This window comes from Drosophila sechellia, chromosome 3R, assembly GCF_004382195.2.
Source record: "Drosophila sechellia strain sech25 chromosome 3R, ASM438219v1, whole genome shotgun sequence".
Lineage (NCBI taxonomy): Eukaryota > Metazoa > Arthropoda > Insecta > Diptera > Drosophilidae > Drosophila > Drosophila sechellia.
In genome coordinates this window covers 5,944,829-5,966,559 of record NC_045952.1, presented here as the reverse complement: position 1 = coordinate 5,966,559, position 21,731 = coordinate 5,944,829, and the positions used below count along the sequence as shown (strand labels likewise).

Below are 21,731 nucleotides of genomic sequence, written 5' to 3'. Positions count from 1 at the left end.
AATGACCGGTGGGTGGTTGGGTGTTTGGGTTGAGTTCAATTCTGTTTGTTTCGGGATTGTTCGGTTCGGATTGAGCCAGCTCATCTGGTCTATATATAGCTTGTTCGGCCGACAAACATCGTGAAAAATAATTGCTCAACATTAACATACGCACAAAGAACGTTCCCTACATATACGTACAGGAATAAATCCTTGGTTGTGTGTGTGTGTGGTGCCTCTCGAGAAAAACATCGAAATGTTCCATAACCGTACTGAAATGTTTTTCTAAATATAAATATGATGCCAATATGGCTCACACAGCTGACCCGAAAGCTTTGCACAGCACTCAAAACTCTCACTCAAGAGAAGATCTTAAGAGATTGTTTTTAATCGCGCACACTTGTGAGGAATCCTTAGTTATATTATAATATTTATAACACGTGCCTGCTGAGAATGTTGTGTAATAAGTGCTTTACTCACCCACCTAGAGCAAAGTTCGTATTGCTAATGCACTTCTAGAAATAACCCCTTGAGAACTAAATTTTAATGACTCGTCCCACGCCCACTTGTGAGCATTATTCACATTTCTATTCATTTTATTCGAAATCCTCTATAGGTATGATATGGTCTTATGCTCCGTGACGTTGACCACGAAAATACGTTGCCATGGTGTTGGCCAAACTAAATAAATTATTTTTTGTTTTAATATAATTTTTTGTTCAGACACAAATATCAAATAAATCGCCTTCAGCCAGGTGTGTTTACGTTAGTTTTGGTATCGCATTGGCGAGAATATTTATAGACCTTCCGAGTCAGCGTCTATTTTCGAGAGATTTTGGTTTTGAAATCGTTTCGCATATGACACACGGCACTTCAAAAACACCCGAATTGACGAGAATATTTTTGATGATCTCTAAATATACTTGGAGATGAATTCTACTCGTATTCGATATGGCTTTTCTAGTATGTTATTAATGTTTAATTTCTGGCTTTCAATGGCGCGAATAGATTTATGCCGCGACTATTTGTATACCTGATCGAACATGATAATGGCTAAGATAGAGAACATGTGTGTGTGCTGATTTTTTCGGTTTGCGGAAGACGAGTGCAAGGTTTTCCAGTGGGGATTTGTGTTTACCCACCGACCGCTTTGAGATGTTACAGAAAAGGCGATTGATTGATTAGATCAGGAAATGACACATTCGAAATGACACAATGTGCAATCGAATGTGCACGATATCAATTGCCTTACGTGACTAGCGTGCATTTAATGGCCAACTTATTGATTTCACATTACAAAGTAAAATGTCCCAGTGTGTTTGGTTTTGGCGGGGGTTAGAATGGAACCGCATCGAATCGGAACCGTTTGGCCACAGACTGACAGTTTTCAGCGGCTCTCTGCTGCGCTCATTTGGGCCACCAATTGTGAGGACCAAATTGCAAACTACCGCAGGGAACTGTGGGGGGTGGCCTGAGAACCAAAAATCAGGAAGCGGAAGGACCTCAAGCGGGTGGTTCGGGTGGCATGTCCTTCGCTAGCGATAGTAGTGTTGCACAGTTTAAAAATCCACCCGCCCAACGGCAGGGTGATAATTCATAATTTGTGTTCCTCTTGACTGTGTCGATTATGAGCGGTTGTCAAATGTCAGGGGAAAACAACTGAGAATTACCGGGTGTACTTGCAACGAAACTACTTTTTATGACATCCTCACTCGGCGGCGAGGGTTCGTTTTTTTATGATCTTGTCTCCGAAAGTCAGCCGCTCGGCGTGAATTTCACTTTTGGCCAGTTCCTCTTAAATGACCATGAAACTCGCTTCGACAAATACCTTTTGGCGTGGCAATTAATTTATTTCACTTCCTTGAAATGTCGGGTCACCCGAGCAACAACAACACCATGTTTGGGTGTGGGTGGGTCGTTGAGTTTTTATCGAATCTCCGGGTCGCGTGTTGCCTGAATTTGACAAATTCCCGTTAGCGACACGTGTCGCTATATTATTCCTGTTTGGACCTTTTGTGAATGCCTTTAGTTGGGTCTTGTGGTACAGTTATCAACAGCACTGATGCTAATAAAAAAAGTGGATATGTGGGTACTTTGGTCCTGACCAAACCCCACCTCAAAGACTTGGCTTTTATAAATTTTAATATAATCGTTGGGATAGCAAATTGCAAGCTATTGTTATACTTTCACTGGGATGTAAATAATAATCAACCTGATTCATATTCGATGTGTTTTGTACTTGTTTTCAACCCCAAAATAAAACTCTCACGACCTGGCAGCTCTGGCTGAACTAAACCGCTGAACTGGCACTGGTGTAAATAATTCAGAGTGACATTTTTGTTTTAATTTGATTTTTTGGCAGGCGTGAGCTGCTTACCCTTCTGTCGTTTGATGATCAATAGTGCGTCCTTAATGCGTTTGCTCAGTGGCGTGTGCAAAGTTAAAAACGTTGCCTGGAGAAATATTTGCACAATTCATTTGATTCCTTGAGTGCTGCACTCTCACTACTGTTTGTTGGGAAACCCCCTTTTTTTAAGATTTGTTTGTCGGGTTGAACGACCCGCCACTGTCGAGACTTGAAAACATCACCTGTCTGAGCCCGGGGATTGCACTAATTAATGCATGTTTATGTGCTTTATGGTCGAGTTCCTTTTAATTATGAATTGTTCCTATGACAATGAGTTTTTGACAAGAAGTAACTTACAAAAAGCCATGTTGGAATTGCAATAAAACTTGGATTTGTTAAAGAAGAAGATTGTTAAAGAATATTCTGATATTCTTCAAAAATCTGAAAACTAAAGGCGACATTTAAAGTTCTATTATAATGTATTGGTCTCAAACAACGAACTTGGTCAGCTGAAGTATGTTCGTGATGCCGAGTTTTGCCTGTAGTAAAATTAATTTTCCTAGCGGCAACGAAGACGGCGCCATTGTTCCTTTGCCACCTTTCTGGTGATTCGATTACGGTCGCGATGTTGCAACGGCAACATTTGTGCCCCAACGCCGCCCAACCCAAAAACCCAAAGACTCCCCCTTGGCTTTTGTTGGGTTTGTTTGTTTTGTAAAACAGGCACGTTCACCTGCCTTCCCCCCGCAATGCCCCTCCACCGTTGCTGCGTCGCCAGGTAATTGCCACTTAACGTTCATTTTTGCTTTTCTGCACCATGATTTTTTGGGCTTTTATTTGCATCGCAAATTATGCTCGCTTTTCTTCTTCTGCTTACCACTCCAGCTGCAAACAATCTGCTGCTGCTTCTTCTTCTTGCACTTCTTTTATTTATTGCCAATTGCAAATGTCTGCGGTGGCGGTTCCTTCTCTCCCTCTCCTCTCCTGTAAACATTGCCTTACAATTCAATTATTTTTCATTTTCCTGTTTTGTCTTCTCAAATCGCTGTCTGGTAACTACAACAACAAATACGGCTACAACAACAGCAGTGAGAGTAGAATTAACCTGCATGCAGCAATTGCCACCCACACCCGCCCTCATCGGTCTATCTCGCTCGCTCTCTGATGGGCATTGCATAAAGCACACACAACGAAATATCTACATCTGCGTTTGTTTTTATGTTGCAACGGTCTCTCGCATTGCTCTCTGTATCTCTCACTCTCTTTCTCTCAGAAGTTGCTCTCCGAAACTGTTCTTAGGCTGGCTGGGAACAGTTTTCTTGCATTAAAGGTTATAGTTATAGCAATAAATATAAAAAATCTCCATGAATTTGTGTGTTTATTAATAGTTTTATTATATTTAAACAATATTTATGAGTATAATATGCAAATAAAAGTGTTAGTGCCTTAAGTATTATCCAAGCACATATGTTGACCGGTCTAAAAATTATGTTACAAGCCCATAAACAACGAAACACCATTATTATATACATATGTAGATGTTCCTCTAAAGCCAGATTTTTATCCCTTTTTAATGGGTCTCATAAAATAAAATAACAATTACTGCAGCGACTAACAGGTACTTCTTGGCCCAGGAATTCCAGCTAGAATTTGCAGTCCCTGCTAACTTGGTCAGTCTTCTTTTAATTTATTGCTCTTTGTCACATGTCTGTTTTGCTAAGCTTTTCTTTAGCCTTCGCTCTTCCTGGTCATTACAGTGTTGTTTTTGCTGCTGCTGCGCTTTTTTATTACATCAACAGTATTACGACATGCAGTTTATGTTGTTGTAGTTCGGCTGCATTTGAATCCGAATCTTTGTTGCTCAAAGTGAGAGACAAGGAGAGAGATAGAGAGTACACTGCGTATGTGAAAGATTCACTTTTACACATCAAAAAAAGAGATGTGAGTTATTTTAAATGTAGTATTAAAGTAATCTTAATTTTTGGCATATTAGGCAATTATTGGATATAATTTCTTGATCATGATCTTTTGTAAATATCCTATTTGGAATTCAAACTGAAATATTGTTTTAATGAATTGTTTAGCACTGCATTTCTTAATGTGCACCTGAGCTATACCGTTGCACAGTCTATACTTTCAACGTCACTCCTCGTGATGCATGTTTAGTGTCAGGCTTAACACTCAATGGTGAATTCATGAATTTGAATAAATTTTCACCTTGCTAATTGTTCTCAAGTACCTAAATCCCACTCCCAAAAGCACACTGGGTAACGTTTTTCCAGTTAACTTATGTGCCACCGTTTGCTACTCAACTCCTTCATGTATGTTTGAACCTACGAAAGTATGTTTATTTTTATGCTGCCGCCGTGTGTTCTTCTGTTTTTTTACTGTCTGCACACCGGTGCGTGCGTGTGAGTGTGCGTCTGGCCTACGTGCAGACATGCACTCACACTGGCGCAGCAGCAACAACAAAACATACAGACGTCTCAATAATCCCCCACGGAAAACCGGCTACCAACCAAACCAACAACAACAATGCAGCACGCTCTCTGAGAGCGCTTCTACTCTCTGTGCTCTTCCTCTCCCGCTCGCTCCTGTGCTGTGTAGCTTCTAAGCGCTCGGATGGAAACTGGCCAGTTTATTCGAATTTCGAACTCCGTGCGGCCATGCAGCAACTATAGCTCCGTAGCTTACTCTTTGGCCATGCAGCTCCGCCGACGCTGCAGCCTCCGTGCATGTGAACCAGAAAAACAGTGGATAATTTGTTGATTTTCGGTTAAGCGAGAACGAGCATGTGTGTGTGTGACACCTCCAATTAAGTTTAGTTCTGTGTGTGTTTTATTTGAAAAAAATTCACGTGGCCGCTTCTGGCTCTCGCATGTTTTTCCAACAAGAAATAACGACAAGTTTCCATTTAAAAGAAATTAAGTTTCGTTGAGGGAAAAAAAGTTTAAACGTCGACGGTGATGTGTGTGCGCGCGTGAGAGAGAAGGCAATACGAAACAAGAAGTGACAGAGAGCAAGAGCCAGCCCAGTCGCCGCCACATAAAGAGTTATTCACCCCAACAACAACAAGAAAAGCAATAGCAATAGCAACAACAAAAACGGGAGAGAGAGCGGCGGAGGTCGTTCTCACGTATGCGCTGTGATTTTGTGATTGTGTTTGCGAGTGTTTGCGTGCGTGAGTGTATACAAAATACAGGCAGCATACAAAATAATAATATTGAAAGCGATACAACAACAAAGGCCGTCCCGTCGAAGAAGAAACGTCCAAAAAGACTGAAGACGGAAGAACTGGAGAGCCTGTCCAGTTAATTACGGAGCACAAAGTAGAATCGAACAGCAACGGTGAGAGAGAGAGGGAGGAGGGATAGGGGTCAACCTGGCTCTCTCGCAAAGAAGACGGGGGCGAGGAGCGGCCAAAATGATGATGATGGACACCATGGACACCTCGCAGTCGCAGCCGATGGACGTGGCTCCGGCCGTTGCAGTGGCAGCCACATCGGGCGCAGCTCTGGTGGACTTTACCGCTGCCATGGTGAGCATGGCGGCCACCGCCGAGGCTGAGTCCGCCGAGAGCAACAACAACCACATCGACATGGCCGAGTACAAGGAGCATCGCAAGAACAAAAAGAAGAAACGCGAGAAGCGGGAGCGCGAGGGCAAGGAGCACCGGCATCACAAACACCGCGATCGGGAGCATCGCGAGCATCGACGACATCGGGACCGGGAGCGGGACAAGGAGCGGGATCGGGAGGGACATCACCACCATCCAACGCACCACCACCCCAACAACAGCCAGCACTCGACCTCCGCCTCGTCGTCGCCCTCGTCCGCCTCCACCACGCCCTCGGCGACCATCGAATATGTGGGCGGCTCGGCTTCCGCCTCGCCCTCTTATCTGGGTGGTGGAGCGACGGGGACGGGTGCAGCGGTAGGAGCCACCACCACATATCCGCACAACTTAAAAATACGCTTCCTGCTTTCCGGGGTAAGAATTTGACTTTGCCTCGGTCCGGTCCACAAGACACTTTCCTATATCCCCTCCCTCTGTCATCGAAGAACACGGCGCCAAGCATATCCGTGCATCCAAGCATCTGTCCCTGCCAATCCCTCGAGTCTATTTTCGGAATTTCATGGAGGCTGTCTGGTCTGTCAACTAGGAAATGGTTGCAAACAGAAGCAGATCTAAAAGAGAAGCTATTTCCATTTTAGCGAGTCTTCTCGAATTCTGTGAAAACAATGATGATCCCATATGGTGATAAATATGTATTTTGATTCATTGCTGTGGCAGGTGCTGTTAATTCAAATTATCAATGATCCTTTCAAGTATCAAATATTCTTGATACTAGGTTGCAGGAACTGATTTCTTATCTCGTTGAGAATGGCAAGATTCAAAGGTCTTTTCGAGCACCAAAAATAAGAATCTCTTCCGTTTTTCATTTCGGACAAAATCATGCTTTTACAATAAGGTACCAATGAACACATTTTCAGGTTAAACATTCAAGCGAATTAATTGGAAAAAATAGTTTGACATCAGTATTCTCAGTTCGCTCAGTCACTTCTTGTTTTTAAGTATTAACCGCAGACATAAGAATTTTTCCAAACGTGATATTCGATCTCAACCCTTTCATTTTCGCTTAGAAACTGATCCGTTTTTTATTTGTCCTTTTTCTTTTTCTCATACTCATATCTCCCAACGTGAGTGATCGCCCTTTGTTTTCCATGATGCCGGTATACTGATCCAGCCATTAGGGTCTCTTATTTAAATTCCAACCATTATATGCGTTTTATTTATTTAATGGATCCTGTATTTTAAAGCAACCCCCATTGCCAATGTGTTTGGCACTCCATCAATAATTTAAACGCATTTTCACCGTGCAGTTGCAGTGCACCTGCAACTGTGGGACCGAGCCACCTGTCCCGAATGCTGGAAAACAAAAGCAGCAATGAGAGGGAAGACACCTTCAATGACGCCGTGCTCCGCCCCTCGCCCGCATCCACTTTCCCTGCCCTGATGTCCTTCCACTCCAATTGGCCTTAAAACGCATATTTCAGAGTTGTGACACATGGTGCTCGATTATTGATTAGTGTAAGTGCCATTAAGGGCGGACTCTACTCCTGCTAGTCCTCCTCCATCTCCTGCTTCCTGCTGCCTTATCCAGGACTACGTGACCGACCAGCCGAGGGGATTCCGGGCAGACAGCTGTTCGCCTTATCCTTGCCGTTTCCCCTTCAGAGGGCAAAAACTTATCCCGAAAACAGGACGGCTTCGCTGGCTGCCTGGGCATATCCCTGGGATATCGCATTGTATCCTGGCCCGGGGTCGTTTCCTTCTTCTGGCCTTGTGCAATACAGTCAGCATGGCACATTTGCGCCTAGTTTACGACAGCTGCCAAGCATCTTCCTCGCTCCCTCGTGGCAACATCTTGAGCTCGTTCCTCGGAGCTACCCTTACGTTTTTGTGCCTGTGCGCTGGCTGTTGCTTCCTGGCGGCTGATTGATCCTCGCTTCGATCTTGTTACAGCTGCCGATTCTTAGCTCCCAGGTATGCGGGCCGTTGTCCTGGCCTGGGATCTGTATTCACTCACCTTTTCTTTCTGCTGTCATCTTGTTGTTTTTCGCTTGTCCCAACTTTTGCTCTAATTGTTATTTTTATTGGCAAGCGCGTCATTGTTTTTCGTTCAGCAGTGGATTAAACTGTAAAGAAAACATTTTTATAAGAACTGCTTTCCTGGGATTTATTTTATATTTATATTTATATTTACTGCTTTCCCTTTAATATTTATTTTGGTACCTTAAAATGTGCTTAGTAATTCTAAAAAACTACGTCTACTACCTGTCCTATTTCTTATCCAAACATCTTACTTTGAGTTTTCTGTGTGGGATTTCCTTTTCTATTTATATGGCCACGTAAGGATTCGCTAATTTTATGATAAAGGTCTTTTGTACAAAATTTTAGATTTTATCTTATTATATTCTTGAGGCTTTTAGGCTTCGCAAATAAAAAATGGGTCTTAGTTACTTTAATTTACGACCCCTCTAGTTAATCTGTTAAGTCCTTTGCAATCATCCAGAAGGCACTTTCCGAAATCCTATCCATATATTCCCTTTGATCGCCCAATTATCCCCTAGATAAGTAGAAAGTTGTAGTTTCCCCTTTGCTAGACATTCCGTTTGCCACTTAAGGCCTTAATTCAATAAAGGATATACCAGACGTTTTGTTTATTCGTTGAAATCTGAGCAATTCCTCTTGATTCCTCGACGACTGCGTTTCCTCAGGCAGTTACAAAAAAAATAACGCTTTATTCAATTTGAATAATTCTATCGTTTATTTGGCGACTTGCTTGTTGTTTGCTTGGATATTTTCGTCGCTTATGCGAATTCTTTCCGCAAAGGGGACAAGGACAACCCTTTTATACGACCATTAACCCACAGCATTGTTTGCCAGAAAGAGAGGGTAAATCGCGAAGGGGGTAGGAGTGAGCAAGCAGTCATTCGAGCGCAGACACGCTAATATAATATTTATAGTTGGTGTTTTGCTTCCGGCTGCCTGAACTTAGCCGGGCTCCTTTTATTGAATTGAATTTGTCGCACAATGGAAATAAAATTGAAATGTGTCCAGGAAGCGATTTCCGAATGCAAAGCACGCTCAAGTTGTCGAAAAAAATATGTTTGTATAGCATAGGGGTTGCTTCGCTATCCTGATTCCGCTCCGACTTCAGGCCATTAGCTGCAGCAACAGGATAATCACGATTGCGGTAGCTGGCTAGCAGGAGAACCACAAAAAAAGCGGAGGGTTAGAAAACAATTCGAAAAGCTCGGGATGAGTACAGAACTTGACCATGAAAAAGGATTAACTCGATTTTCAATTACAACATGTCGCATTTCAAACTTTGGCTTACAGTAGAACTTAGCAAACTTTTAAACTGTATTGAAATACTGTGTGCCCATGAGAAGTATATTATTTTCACTTAACGAAATACTACACTTTTCATAAACACCTCTGATTGTAACTCGATGGTAGCAGATGGCAGTTTGAGTGGTTCCCGGTAATGGCCGGTTCTTCCTTTTTCTTGACCTGAATCTAATGAGGCATGAAGGTGTTTTTGTCGGTTTTGGAAATTTGAAACCGCAGTTTTTCAGAGCAACAGGCATGCGCTACCACCTCGTTGTTGAGAGATCCCAATTGAACGGGATTTCCTATTGGGAAAACCACCCATCAGGTGGCAACGCCGTTCGTTCATAGGCTTTTCTTTTTTGTCTCTTTTTTGTCTACGTGACGAAACTTCATTGCATTTGGATGTGTGTGTGTTATGTTGCACCCCAACCCCGATATTAAACAGCAAAAACAATAGAGAGGAAGTCTGATGGCACAACGAGAGCGAGAGAGACGGAGAAGTAGCTAGTGAGAGAGAAAGAGAGTGAGTAAAATGTGAGAGGGGGTGGGCGAAATCAAAATGAGCGGAGTTGGAGTTACTCTCTCGGTAGGCCTTGCTCTTTATTGTTTTTTGTGCATTCGCTGCATGTAACATTTGTTGCCCCACACAAACCGACGTATAAATATATGTCGGCGCGGGCAGTTCGTGCTGTGTATGAGTGTGAGGCATTTCCCACGAATCTGGCCGACGCGGGCAGTTCGTTGTATGAGTGTGAGGCATTTCGCAGGAATGTTATTTCATCATTATTTGGCAATTGCATCAGCCTCTAATTGAGTTGCGATTGGCTGATGGCATTTGGTAGTTTTGGAAGGTACCGTTTTAGCGCGGCGACAGCGCCACAACGCTGTCGCCGAGCGTGGTTCGATGGTAGGCACAAAAGAAGAAGTGTGCGACGCAAGTCAGTTCAATTCTAGACTTCGACCACCGAAACTCGCTGCGCGATTAGAAAATGGAACAGTTTAATGACGCGTTTATATCAGAAGTGGGATCGGGCTCGGCACCTAACAACGAAGCTGAGCCGTGGAAAGCTCTAATAGAGTTGCAAAATAAAAACTTAACAGAACTCGTTAAAACATTTCAAGCAACGATTTCCGAAAAAACAAACAAAATCGCGGTTGTGCTGCCAAAATTCAATGCAGACCTTGTTGGCGCCGATGCGTCGGCATGGTGCTCTACTGCGAACATTATTTTGGCAGAAAATGATATAAAAGGTAGTGCCCTTGTGACGGTGTTAAGTGCAGCGATGGAAGGTAGTGCCTCACAATGGCTTGCGCGGACTTGTTATCCAGAAATGAATTGGCCCGAGTTCAAGCAACTATTCATTCAACAGTTCACTAATGTTGAAACACCAGCGGCTATGTTTCTGACAATGCTAACTAACAGTCCGAGCGACGGTGAATGCCTTTCGAATTATGCTGGTCGTATGATGACGTCGCTTATGGTGAAATGGCGTGAAATGGATGTAGAGGAGATCGCAGCTTCCGTAACGCTTGCTAGGCTGGCTCAAGTTGATAGCAGATTGCAGCGCATGACCTTCACCTCAAATGTGCGCACCAGAAGTGATTTGCAAACCGAGTTAAAAGCATTCACATTCAACAAAAGGAAGATGACGTCGCGGGAAGAAATGTCTTTGCTTGACATCAAGAGGCAAAAACTTTCAACAATTAAGTGTCACTTCTGTGGAAAGTTAGGCCACAAGATCAACGAATGCAGAGTTAGACAGCTGCAAAATTTTTCGTCTCGTGCTATGGACCGTAATGGCAGCAGCGCATTTGGTCACCGTCAAAAATCTGATGTAACCTGCTTCAAGTGTGGAGAGCGTGGCCATATTTCTACACAATGCAGTAAACAAAAAACGGACAACAGCAAGGATACACATACTGTAAAGAGAGTGCAACTGTGCGAAGTTGTTGAGCCTAAAGGAGAGATGGTTCATCAAGGAATGACATTTGCTACAACGTTTGACTCTGGCGCGGAGTGTTCATTAATCAAACAACAGATAAGTGCTAAGCTAGCTGGTAAAAGATTAAATAATGTTGTGAGGTTGGAAGGTATTGGCAATGGCAGCGTTTGCAGCACATTGCAAATACTTACCAACGTAAATATTAATAATTATCAGATTGAGATTTTGTTTCATGTTTTAGACAATAATTATATGAAAAATGACATAATTATTGGTCGAGAAATATTGTCGCCTGGATTTAATGTCATAATTTCACCAGGGAAATTTGAAATTGTTAAAACAAAAACTGTTAATAATTGTGTTAACGAAGATAAATTTTATGACTTAGACACAGGTCTTGTTGGTGAAGACTGTGATGAATTAAAAAGTTTGTTGGAAAATTATTCAAAATATTTTATCAATGGGATTCCTTTGTCTAGAGTTAGTTCGGGTAAAATGAAAATTAAACTAAATGACCCAAGAAAAATTGTCCAAAGGAGACCATACAGGCTCAGTCCAAGTGAAAGGGAATTGGTTCGAAATAAGATTAGGGAGCTATTGGAATGCAAAGTAATAAAGCCGAGTTGCTCACCCTTCGCAAGTCCCATAATGCTGGTAAACAAAAAAGACGGCTCCCATCGCTTGTGTGTAGATTACCGGGAATTAAATGGTAATACCGTTGCAGATAGATACCCTTTGCCCCTTATATCAGACCAGATAGCCAGGCTTCATGGAGCAAAATATTTCACATGCTTAGATATGGCAAGTGGATATTATCAAATACCCATGCATGAAGACTCAGTAGAGTGTACAGCGTTCGTCACTCCAGACGGACAATATGAATTCTTAGCAATGCCGTTTGGGCTTAAAAATGCGCCTTCAGTTTTTCAGCGTACCGTTATACAAGCCCTGGGAGATCTTGCTAATACATTTGTGGTCGTTTATATGGACGACGTAATGGTGGCTGCTTCAACGAAAACTGAGGCTTTAGAGAGATTAAAGATTACTCTTGACTGTCTTACGTGTGCCGGATTTTCCTTTAATATAAAAAAATGTTCTTTTCTTAAGTCAACAGTACAATATTTGGGATATGAAGTGAGTGCAGGTGAAATTCGTCCAAATCCGCTTAAAATTGCTGCGTTAACTGCATTACCACCTCCTCAGTCGATCCCAGCTTTAAGACAATTTATAGGGCTGGCGTCTTATTTTAGGCAATTTATTCAAGGATTTTCTTGTTTTATGAAGCCCTTATATCTGTTGACCTCAGGGAAGAACGAGTTTGTTTGGGAACCAGAACATGAGCAAATAAGAAAGAAGGTTGTCTCTATACTTACACAGAAGCCAGTCTTGGTAATTTTCGACCCGCAGTATCCAATCGAGTTGCATACTGATGCAAGTTCTCGTGGATACGGTGCCATCTTGTTACATAAAATCAACAACAAGTCGCATGTCATTGAATATTTCAGTAAAGCTGCTTCACCTGCAGAGTCTCGGTACCATTCTTACGAATTGGAGACTCTTGCTGTTGTTTTGTCCATAAAACATTTTCGCCATTATTTACTGGGTAGAAATTTTGTTGTTTTCACTGACTGTAATTCCCTTAAGGCATCAAGGACTAAACATGATCTGTCTCCTAGGGCGCAAAGATGGTGGGCTTACTTACAATCGTTTACGTTTGAATTACAGTATAGAGAAGGTAAACGAATGGCTCACGCTGATTTCTTTTCAAGAAATTTACCTTCAACTAAGTTGCTGGCCACAAATTGTAAAGCTTCTGAAAAACGAGTTTGCTTGGCAGAAATTTCCAGCAACTGGCTTTTGGCTGAACAACGTCAAGATTCAGAAATAGTTAGCATCGTAAAGAAATTAAAAGACAATTCTCTTTCCATAGACGTTGCAAAAACTTATGAGTTGAGAGCAGGAATACTTTATAGAAAAATTCAGCGTAATGGTAGAACTCGATCCTTAGCAATTGTTCCTCGAGTGTTTAGATGGTCCGTGATAAACCAAATTCATGAATCGATTATGCATTTAGGATGGGAAAAGACGCTAGACAAGGCCTATGACTATTATTGGTTCGATAATATGTCCAAATATATTCGAAAATTTGTTGAAAATTGTATCACCTGCAAAATGTCAAAGTCCTCTTCTGGCAAAATTCAAGCTAGTCTTCATCCTATACCAAAAGTAAGCACACCTTGGCATACTATTCACATAGACATAAGTGGGAAGTTGAGTGGGAAGTCTGATCAAAAAGAGTATATCATCGTTCAAGTAGATGCCTTTACTAAATTTGTTTTGTTAACTCACACCCTTAAAATAGATGCTGAAAATTGCATAAATGCTGTGACGGCGGCAATATCTTTATTTGGAGTACCAAATCGTATAATAGCAGATCAGGGTAGGTGTTTTGCTAGCACAAGATTCAGTGAGTTTTGTGCACAACAAAAGATAAATTTGCATTTGATTGCAACAGGTGCAAGCAGAGCAAATGGGCAGGTTGAACGCACTATGTTTACTTTGAAAAATTTATTAACCGCAGTCGAAACTAGCAGCAGGTCTTGGCAAGATGCATTGGGAGAAATTCAGTTGGCCTTAAACTGTACGGTGAGCCGAGTGACAAAGGCAAGTCCTTTAGAATTATTTATTGGTAAAGTTGCTCGACCATTGGGGTTACTTCCACTCTGCGACACGGTTGATGAGATTGATTTGCCAGCAGTACGAGCTCAAGCAAGTCAAAATATTTCGGCTTCAGCAACATATAGCAAGACACAATTTGATAAAAACAAAGCTAGAGTTGTGGAATGCAAAGTTGGCGATTTCGTATTATTAAAAAATGAGGAGAGGCATCAAACAAAGCTTGACCCAAAGTTTAGAGGCCCTTTTGAAATAACGGAATTATTAGACGGGAATAGGTATGTGCTGAGGTCATTGACAAACAATAGGAAATATAAATATGCCCATGACGATGTGCGGAAAAGGCCAGATGGTTATGTACCAGTTGAATATGAAAATGTTGGAAATGAAACTGTTGAAACAGACAGTAGTCAAAATGTTGAAAATGAAACTGTTGAAACAGACAGTAGTCAAAATGTTGAAAATGAAACTGTTGAAACAGACAGTAGTCAAAATGTTGAAAGTGAAACTGTTGAAACAGACAGTAGTCAAAATGTTGAAAGTGAAACTGTTGAAACAGACAGTAGTTAAAATATTAAAAGTTAAACTGTTGAAACAGACAGGACAGGGGTCCTGTAGCCTGAAGGGCTAGAAATGAAATGCAAGCACAAATGCAAAACAGTTGTTTTGATCATGGCGTGTAGAGCATAAGATATGATGTTTAAAATTTTTTTTTAGGTTTAAGGATAATAAAAAAAAAAAAAAAAAAAAAAAAAAAAAAATAATAATAATAATAATAATAATAATGAATGAATTTGAAGATTACGTTTGTCAATGTTTAGTAGCGGTTTTGTAAGAAAACTTATCCTTGTTAAACTGAAATTTTTATAATTTGTTAATAAAAATGTTTTATGTATATCGCAAAGTATATTTTGGAAGTATTGCACGAGGTCGTGTAATGGTCAGGATGGCCGTGTCGGCGCGGGCAGTTCGTGCTGTGTATGAGTGTGAGGCATTTCCCACGAATCTGGCCGACGCGGGCAGTTCGTTGTATGAGTGTGAGGCATTTCGCAGGAATGTTATTTCATCATTATTTGGCAATTGCATCAGCCTCTAATTGAGTTGCGATTGGCTGATGGCATTTGGTAGTTTTGGAAGGTACCGTTTTAGCGCGGCGACAGCGCCACAACGCTGTCGCCGAGCGTGGTTCGATGGTAGGCACAAAAGAAGAAGTGTGCGACGCAAGTCAGTTCAATTCTAGACTTCGACCACCGAAACTCGCTGCGCGATTAGAAAATGGAACAGTTTAATGACGCGTTTATATATACATATAGTATATAATTGAGCTGCATATGGCACAATATGTCGAGCCAAAACCACAAAAGTACAAACGTTACAACAGCAAGAACAACGTGAAAAACTCGCCCAGCATTGCAGCAACATTTGTTGCAGCTGCAGCCTGGGTGTCTTGCATTCTTTTTAAAACTCTGACTCACTTACTTGTTCCGTTCATTTTGTTTTCTTTTTTTTATATTTATATTTCTTCTTTTTTTGTGTGTGCAGCAACATCAGCGATAAGAGCTTGTGAGTTGCATTAATGTGGCAGCCTTTTTTTTTTATCTATATGGAACACATATGTAGGTTGTGAATGCAGCCTTCTCTTTCTGTCATCCACCCGCATGCATTTGCTGCAGCAACAACAATGGCTTGCTGTGATTGCTGGTTCAGCTGAATAGTTTAACAGCCTGTTATGGGCCTGTTAATCAAGCTGTGTTCTCTGGTGCTTTCCACTTCCAGTTTCTTCTGCGATTGTTATTCTTCTGGCTCATTGGTGATGGTGTTGTAAACATGTGTTTACATGGCTCACCACCAACCGGATGTTGCTAATGACCGCAAAGCTAAAAAGCAAATCGGTCGAGGAACAAACACCATTATTTACACCGATATGGATTCCCCCTTGGGAAACTTTTGATAAAGTTTTAAAGAGTGATTTTTGACACACTCTGCGAGGGTATCATTTGAATGATTGAAATGCAGATATTTTAGTTTGGAAAGACATTTTTAGTAAAGAGAGTGGAAATTTCTTTAATAATTAGACATTAAGATTGATTCTTCTTATAAACTTATTCTGAGTTCATAACCAAATGTCTGGCAGCTAGATACGTCTTAATGTGGTCAGTTTTTGAAATGAATTAGCATGAATGCAAATCAAATATAAATATTAAAACATCTTTTTAAAGTATGTGATACCAAATAATAATGTCGTTACTTAAGAGGTTCTATCATTATATTTTGCATTTCTCATTAACATTATCGCAAATCCCATGCAGGAAATACCAACTATAACGTTTATATTTGCGTCATAAGTACTTGTCGTGAGCAAGCTTTAAAGTTTAAAATATGTGTTTGTGATCAGAGAACGCAAGTTTCTGATGCAAAACCATAACAACCCTCAACTGTTTTATAAAGTCCCCCTTTCGTTGTGTATTACGAAACACAACTAGGGCTAACAAGTTCTTAGTTGTCAGATTCGCGGACCTTATCGTATAGTTAGTAGTATGGGTTTTTATCAGTTAGTTTTGTTTGCTTCTGAATCACAATCCAAGCATTCACATACTAATTTACCACTTCCTGCCTTCTTTTCGCCTGCAGCAACGTACCGAACTCAGTCCGCCGACCCACCAAACATCCGCAACCGCCGAAGTAAATGCACCGCTGGCCAGCTCGACGAGTGCATCCATTGCGGTAACTGCGAGTGCGACGGCGGCATCAGCCCCTCCAGCAACGGGCACCACTACCTCAGGCAGCAGCATTAGCGGCAATGCCGGCTCAACCTCCAGCGGTAACAGTTCCGGAGTATCGGCGACTGGAGGAGCACAATCCGCCGTGGGGTCTGGCGGCTATCCAAAGACAGAATCGAGCAAGTCGAGTGGCACCGCAAGCGCAGGAAGTGGCAGTGGCAGCAGCAGCAACACGAGTAGCACCAAGCACGGCAGCAACATCAAGGACAGCAGTAGCAATCAGCAGGCATCGACTGCGAGCAGCAGTAGTGCACCCAGCCTTTATGTCTCCGTGCCACTGTCCACGGCCAACGTACCTGGAATCAATCTGCCCACCAGCAGCACTAGCAGTAGTGGCACCAGCGGTAAGTTTGAAAGTGCATACACTAGGAGTTACCCCGTAATGTGTATAAATAAGTAATAGTTTAAAATTGTAATGCCTGTGTACACATTTATGTTTGCAGAGTCCCATTCGGCATCATCGCGCAGCAGTGGTGCACAATCTCAGCATCAGCAGCAGCTAAGCAATGCTTTGGTTGGTCCGCCAATGGGAGGATCCGCTGGGGCTTTTCATGGCGGAACAATCAGCGGTGGGTCCTCGTCGGTCATCCAGCATCAGAGCGGCAAATCATCGCCGGCTCTGGGCACGCTAGTCAGTGGCAACAGCGGTGGCAGCATAATCTCCGCCAGTGGCATTCCACTACCGAGTGGTAACCTCACTGCCACGACTACGGAGAGCGGCAACTTGAAGATCAGCTATGAGAAGCAGACGACACGAGTGCAACAATTGCAGGAACAGGAGGCGCCTCCGGCCAGACGCAGCAGGTATGTGTGCTCGACTATAAGTCAGTCCCATTAGTGGCACTATCCATTGGTATTTGTTGCTTTTTGCTAGTGCTTGCTAGTTTTTTTAGTTGATATTCGATGTTAGAGATATCTATTCACAACCTTACGTTATGATTTTGTTGTTGTGTTGCTGTGAGTGTCCTTATTTTCACTCAGCGATATTTGGTTACGTTCTGTTCCTATGAAATCGAAAATAATATGAAGATGCAATTATTATATGCAAATCAAACAAAATGATTCGATATGGAAATTTGCCAGATTCGAGTTCTTATCTTTTTTAACAACGTGAATGAAAGTACTGGAAACTTTCAAACTTCTTATTTGTTTCCTCTTCCGTTTTCCACAAAAGATTCAGAATTCTTCAGTTGCGCCTAATTTTCTGAAGCATTACTTTTCATTTCAATTCAATATTTCGTTCACTTGTGCTTATGACCACGCAAAGTTGAAGAACGTAAATCCAGAATGCGCGATCTATAAAAATCACTTTGTCTCTCTCTCTCTCGTTTGCTTAATGTCTTCCTACACCATACACGATTTAATCACCCAACCAACCCAACCCCAACCAATCACACGTAGATCGCGGTCCGGTGAGAGTGGCAGTAGTCACCACCATGCCCATGCCCATGCCCATCACCACCACCATCACCCCACCCATCACAATAGCCATCACCAACAAAATCCACAACAGCAGCAACAGTTACACCAACAGCAGCAGCAAAACGCGTCATCGCAGCTGCACTCCTCCACCAACTCGTCCTCATCCACTTCCACTTCCACTACCTCGTCCTCGTTGTCCGGCGGAACTGCCCCAGCCACATCGTCCTCCAATTCCAAGGGTCCCTCGAGATCGGGCAAAAAGCGTGGGGCTGCAATGAATAAAAGCGAGGGTGCATCGGTGGCAACAACGGCAACACCAGCAACTGTTGCTGCAGCACCAGCCGAAAAGCAGAGTCGCCACAGTTCGCCTCTCTACAGTGCAACGCCAACCCCGCCACCAACATCTGCGTTACAACCAGTTGTATCCTCGCCGGTGGTGATGCTGCAATCTCTGTCCTCGTCCTCAGTAGATTCCCCGCCAGCAACAGCAGCGGCTGGGGCGAATTCGAATAGCCGCAACACGCGCAATAACAGTAGCAATGGCAATCACAATGGCGAGCAGACTTCCTCGTCCAGCTCGTCCTCTTCGTCCTCGTCTGCGGGTGGGGGAGGCACTAGTGGTGCGGCTAATGTGGTTAATCTGCTAGACTCTCCGGTTAATATGTCTGCTTCAGGAAACTATCGCAGCAGCAGCAACTCCACCGGAAATGCCTTGCCGGCGACCAGCAACGCCAGTCAAGCCAAGCCTCTGAACAAGAAAATGTTGCGTGCGCAGCAGACGCAGCTGTATCAGCAACAACAACAGCAGCAGCAGCAGCAATATGCACCCCCCGCTAGATCCATTTCCCCTACAAATCTTAGCTCAGCCTCAGCTTCCAACTCAGCTAGCTTAACGCACTTGCAACAACAGCAACAGTCAAATCAGCAACATGAAGATCTAGAGATTTTGCAATTCACTAATACTAATACCACTGCCTCTTCCAATACGCCCACGTCGAAACCCAACAACAGAACGCTTGATCTGAGCACGGCCAGCACTTCATCGTCATCAGCATCTGCAGTGCCCGCGACAACATCTCCCTTGGTCGTACTGAGCAATCAATTGCCACTTAACTCAGTGGCAGCTAGTGGTTCCACCGGTGGTCTCAAGTTTACCTACGAGAGTCAGACGACCCAGATGGACGTGCCCATGATGCCTGTGAGCGCCATTAAGGATTCTCCGCCCAGTTCCCCCGGCTCAGAGATAGGATCGGCCATGCACTCCGCAACTACTGCACCCGGTTCCCTGACTGGAGCTCCGACAGCGGCGGCTGCTCAACCTGGGAATGTGCGGAAGCGTGGACGCAAGGCCAAAGATGCGACGATAGCTGCAGCAGCGGCGGCAGCTGCAGCAGCAGCTGCCCTCAGCAATTCTCAACAGGATCTCAAGGATGTGCGCATACTGCAGAATGGGGCGAGCAATGCCTCCGGCAATCCAGCTGGCAGCACACCAACGCCTCCTGCTACTCCCGCATCGTCCAATGCTGTCAGCTCAGCCAGTTCGATCATAACACACACAGCGGCGCATATGCTGGGCAACCAGATCAACCCAAACAGCAGCGTCGCCCAGAAGCTGTCCGAGCAGCTGCACATGGAGGTCCAGGATCACTCGATCTACACTCCCGATTCAATGAACTCGCAATACGCCGGAGTTCCGTTCCCCGGCAAGCAGGTAAGGAGCTTTAAATATATAAATATATTATTACATGGAACATACATTAAAAATGATGTTTTCCTCCTTCCAGCGCAACTCCACTGCCGTTCCTAGCAACCCCACACCAGCTCAAAATCCGCTGCAATCGATGTTCAGCGGTGGCGGCATGAACGGCAACATGCCTATTCCGCAAAGTCTGGAGCAGCTGCTGGAGCGCCAGTGGGAGCAGGGCTCGCAGTTTCTCATGGAGCAAGCGCAGCACTTTGACAGTGAGTATGAGTCGCATATCGGGAGCTAAATGCTAGTTCTATGAAATTAACACTTAATGTCTCAATCGCAGTTGCCTCGCTGCTTAATTGCTTGCACCAGCTGCAGAGCGAAAACCTCCGGCTGGAGGAGCATGTGACCAGCCTCATAGCGCGACGTGATCACCTGCTGGCGGTCAATGCGCGCCTGCAGATCCCGCTGAGTACCATCGCAAGCAACACCAAGGCCGAGGCGCATGGTAAGTAAGAGAGGGCGCCGGTTCTCTCTTGTACTTGGTGTCGGCACTTGCTCGCTCCAACCATGTGGCACTGGAGGAGCCCACATCCCACTTACACAGCCACTGCTCACAGACCAAATTTTGCGTTTAGTTATCTGTACATCCATTTTTTGTTTGGTATTCGTTGTACATACAAATTGAATTCGAGTTCACATCGCGTTGTAGTCTTAAGTAACTTATATTAAGTTAACAACTAATCTGGTTACCAATGGTCATCCGCATAAACAAATAATGTACATATATACACAGCCACGTGCTGTAAATCAAATTACAGATTGTTGCACAAAAGCAGTGATTGAGAAATTAGCTATTGCATTTATCGACTACATTGACAACTCGTCATCTTTTTTAAACGGAATGCTTCTCTACCCTTATCATCGAACCATACCAGGACTAGATAACTTTACCCTTATTTATACTTTTAAGTTAGTTATATGTATTTACGGAAAATACAGATCTAATTATACTTACTCTTGTAACGAGATATGATTTCCTTGGCCAAGTTAATAGTTAAGTTCTTTGGATATTTAAAGCAAAAACTTTTCGATTTTATTTATTTACAAAATGAATAAAATGTTTAATATATTAAACACAAAACCAACACAAATTCTAAATTTATTTACTTAAGTTTTCGTTATCGGTGCCTAGAGTTTTCAGAGTTTGCTTAGCCAAATATTAACACTCTGGGTTGATGGTTAACTCCTGGGCAAGAGCTGTTACTTTTAGTTACACTTAAGTTCGTTGTGTTGCTGTCTGTTGCATGCAGTGAGGAAAGCCCCACACCCGCACACTAAGTTCAACACTCCTCTACCTACCATACCGCACTCACAAATTACAAACTAATACAATACCGCACAAACATACAAATTTCGTGGAGATGGAACAGCAACAACGGGGTACTCACAATCTAACCAAAATGCTTACAGCCGCCATATCAACAACGGCAGCTCCAACAACCACAACAACAACCTCAACAACAACAGCAACATCAACTTGTACAACTTCTGTCATTTCCACAATAGCTTCCAGCGGCAACAGCAGCACCAGCAGCACCAGCAACATCGGACTCGGCAGCAACATGAGCGCCCTCAATGCGGCCACAACAATCGCAGCAGCCGTCTCACTGGCAACAACGGCCATCAATACCACCATCCCCACCATGGCCAATAGCCGGCCAACAGTGGCTGCTGCGAGTTCCAGTGGAGTGCTCGACTATCGCGGACCAGGTGCCACCAGCAACAGCAGCAATAGCAATAGCAATAGCAACAGCAGCAACAACACAATGAGCAATAGTGTGAGCAACAGCAGTAGTAATCCTACAAGCTCTTCGAGTGCCAGCGGACCGCCTGCATCATCCATATCGATCTCCGGCATGAGCATGTCCAATGCAACCAATTTGGGAATGAGGTGAGAGGATTTGCCTTACTGAACTTTAAAGCAGTGGTT

The 21,731-nt window shown here is 43.3% G+C and overlaps 1 protein-coding gene across 13 annotated transcripts in view; it reads left to right on the top strand.

Moving 5' to 3' along the window:
• Positions 1-21,731, top strand: part of LOC6614197 (protein AF-10) — a 34,653-nt gene that overhangs the window by 10,660 nt on the left and 2,262 nt on the right. For 4 of the 13 annotated variants that reach the window (XM_032721165.1, XM_032721166.1, XM_032721167.1 and 1 more), the window contains exons 6-11: positions 16,478-16,970; positions 17,070-17,430; positions 19,060-19,759; positions 19,833-20,010; positions 20,082-20,246; positions 21,212-21,692. In XM_032721165.1, the coding sequence (XP_032577056.1) occupies positions 16,478-16,970; positions 17,070-17,430; positions 19,060-19,759; positions 19,833-20,010; positions 20,082-20,246; positions 21,212-21,692 (2,378 nt within the window). Of the gene's footprint in view, positions 1-4,976; positions 6,318-16,477; positions 16,971-17,069; positions 17,431-18,027; positions 19,760-19,832; positions 20,011-20,081; positions 20,893-21,211; positions 21,693-21,731 lie in introns of those variants that run through there. The other 9 variants (XM_032721169.1, XM_032721171.1, XM_032721173.1 and 6 more) reach the window with 7 other exon arrangements.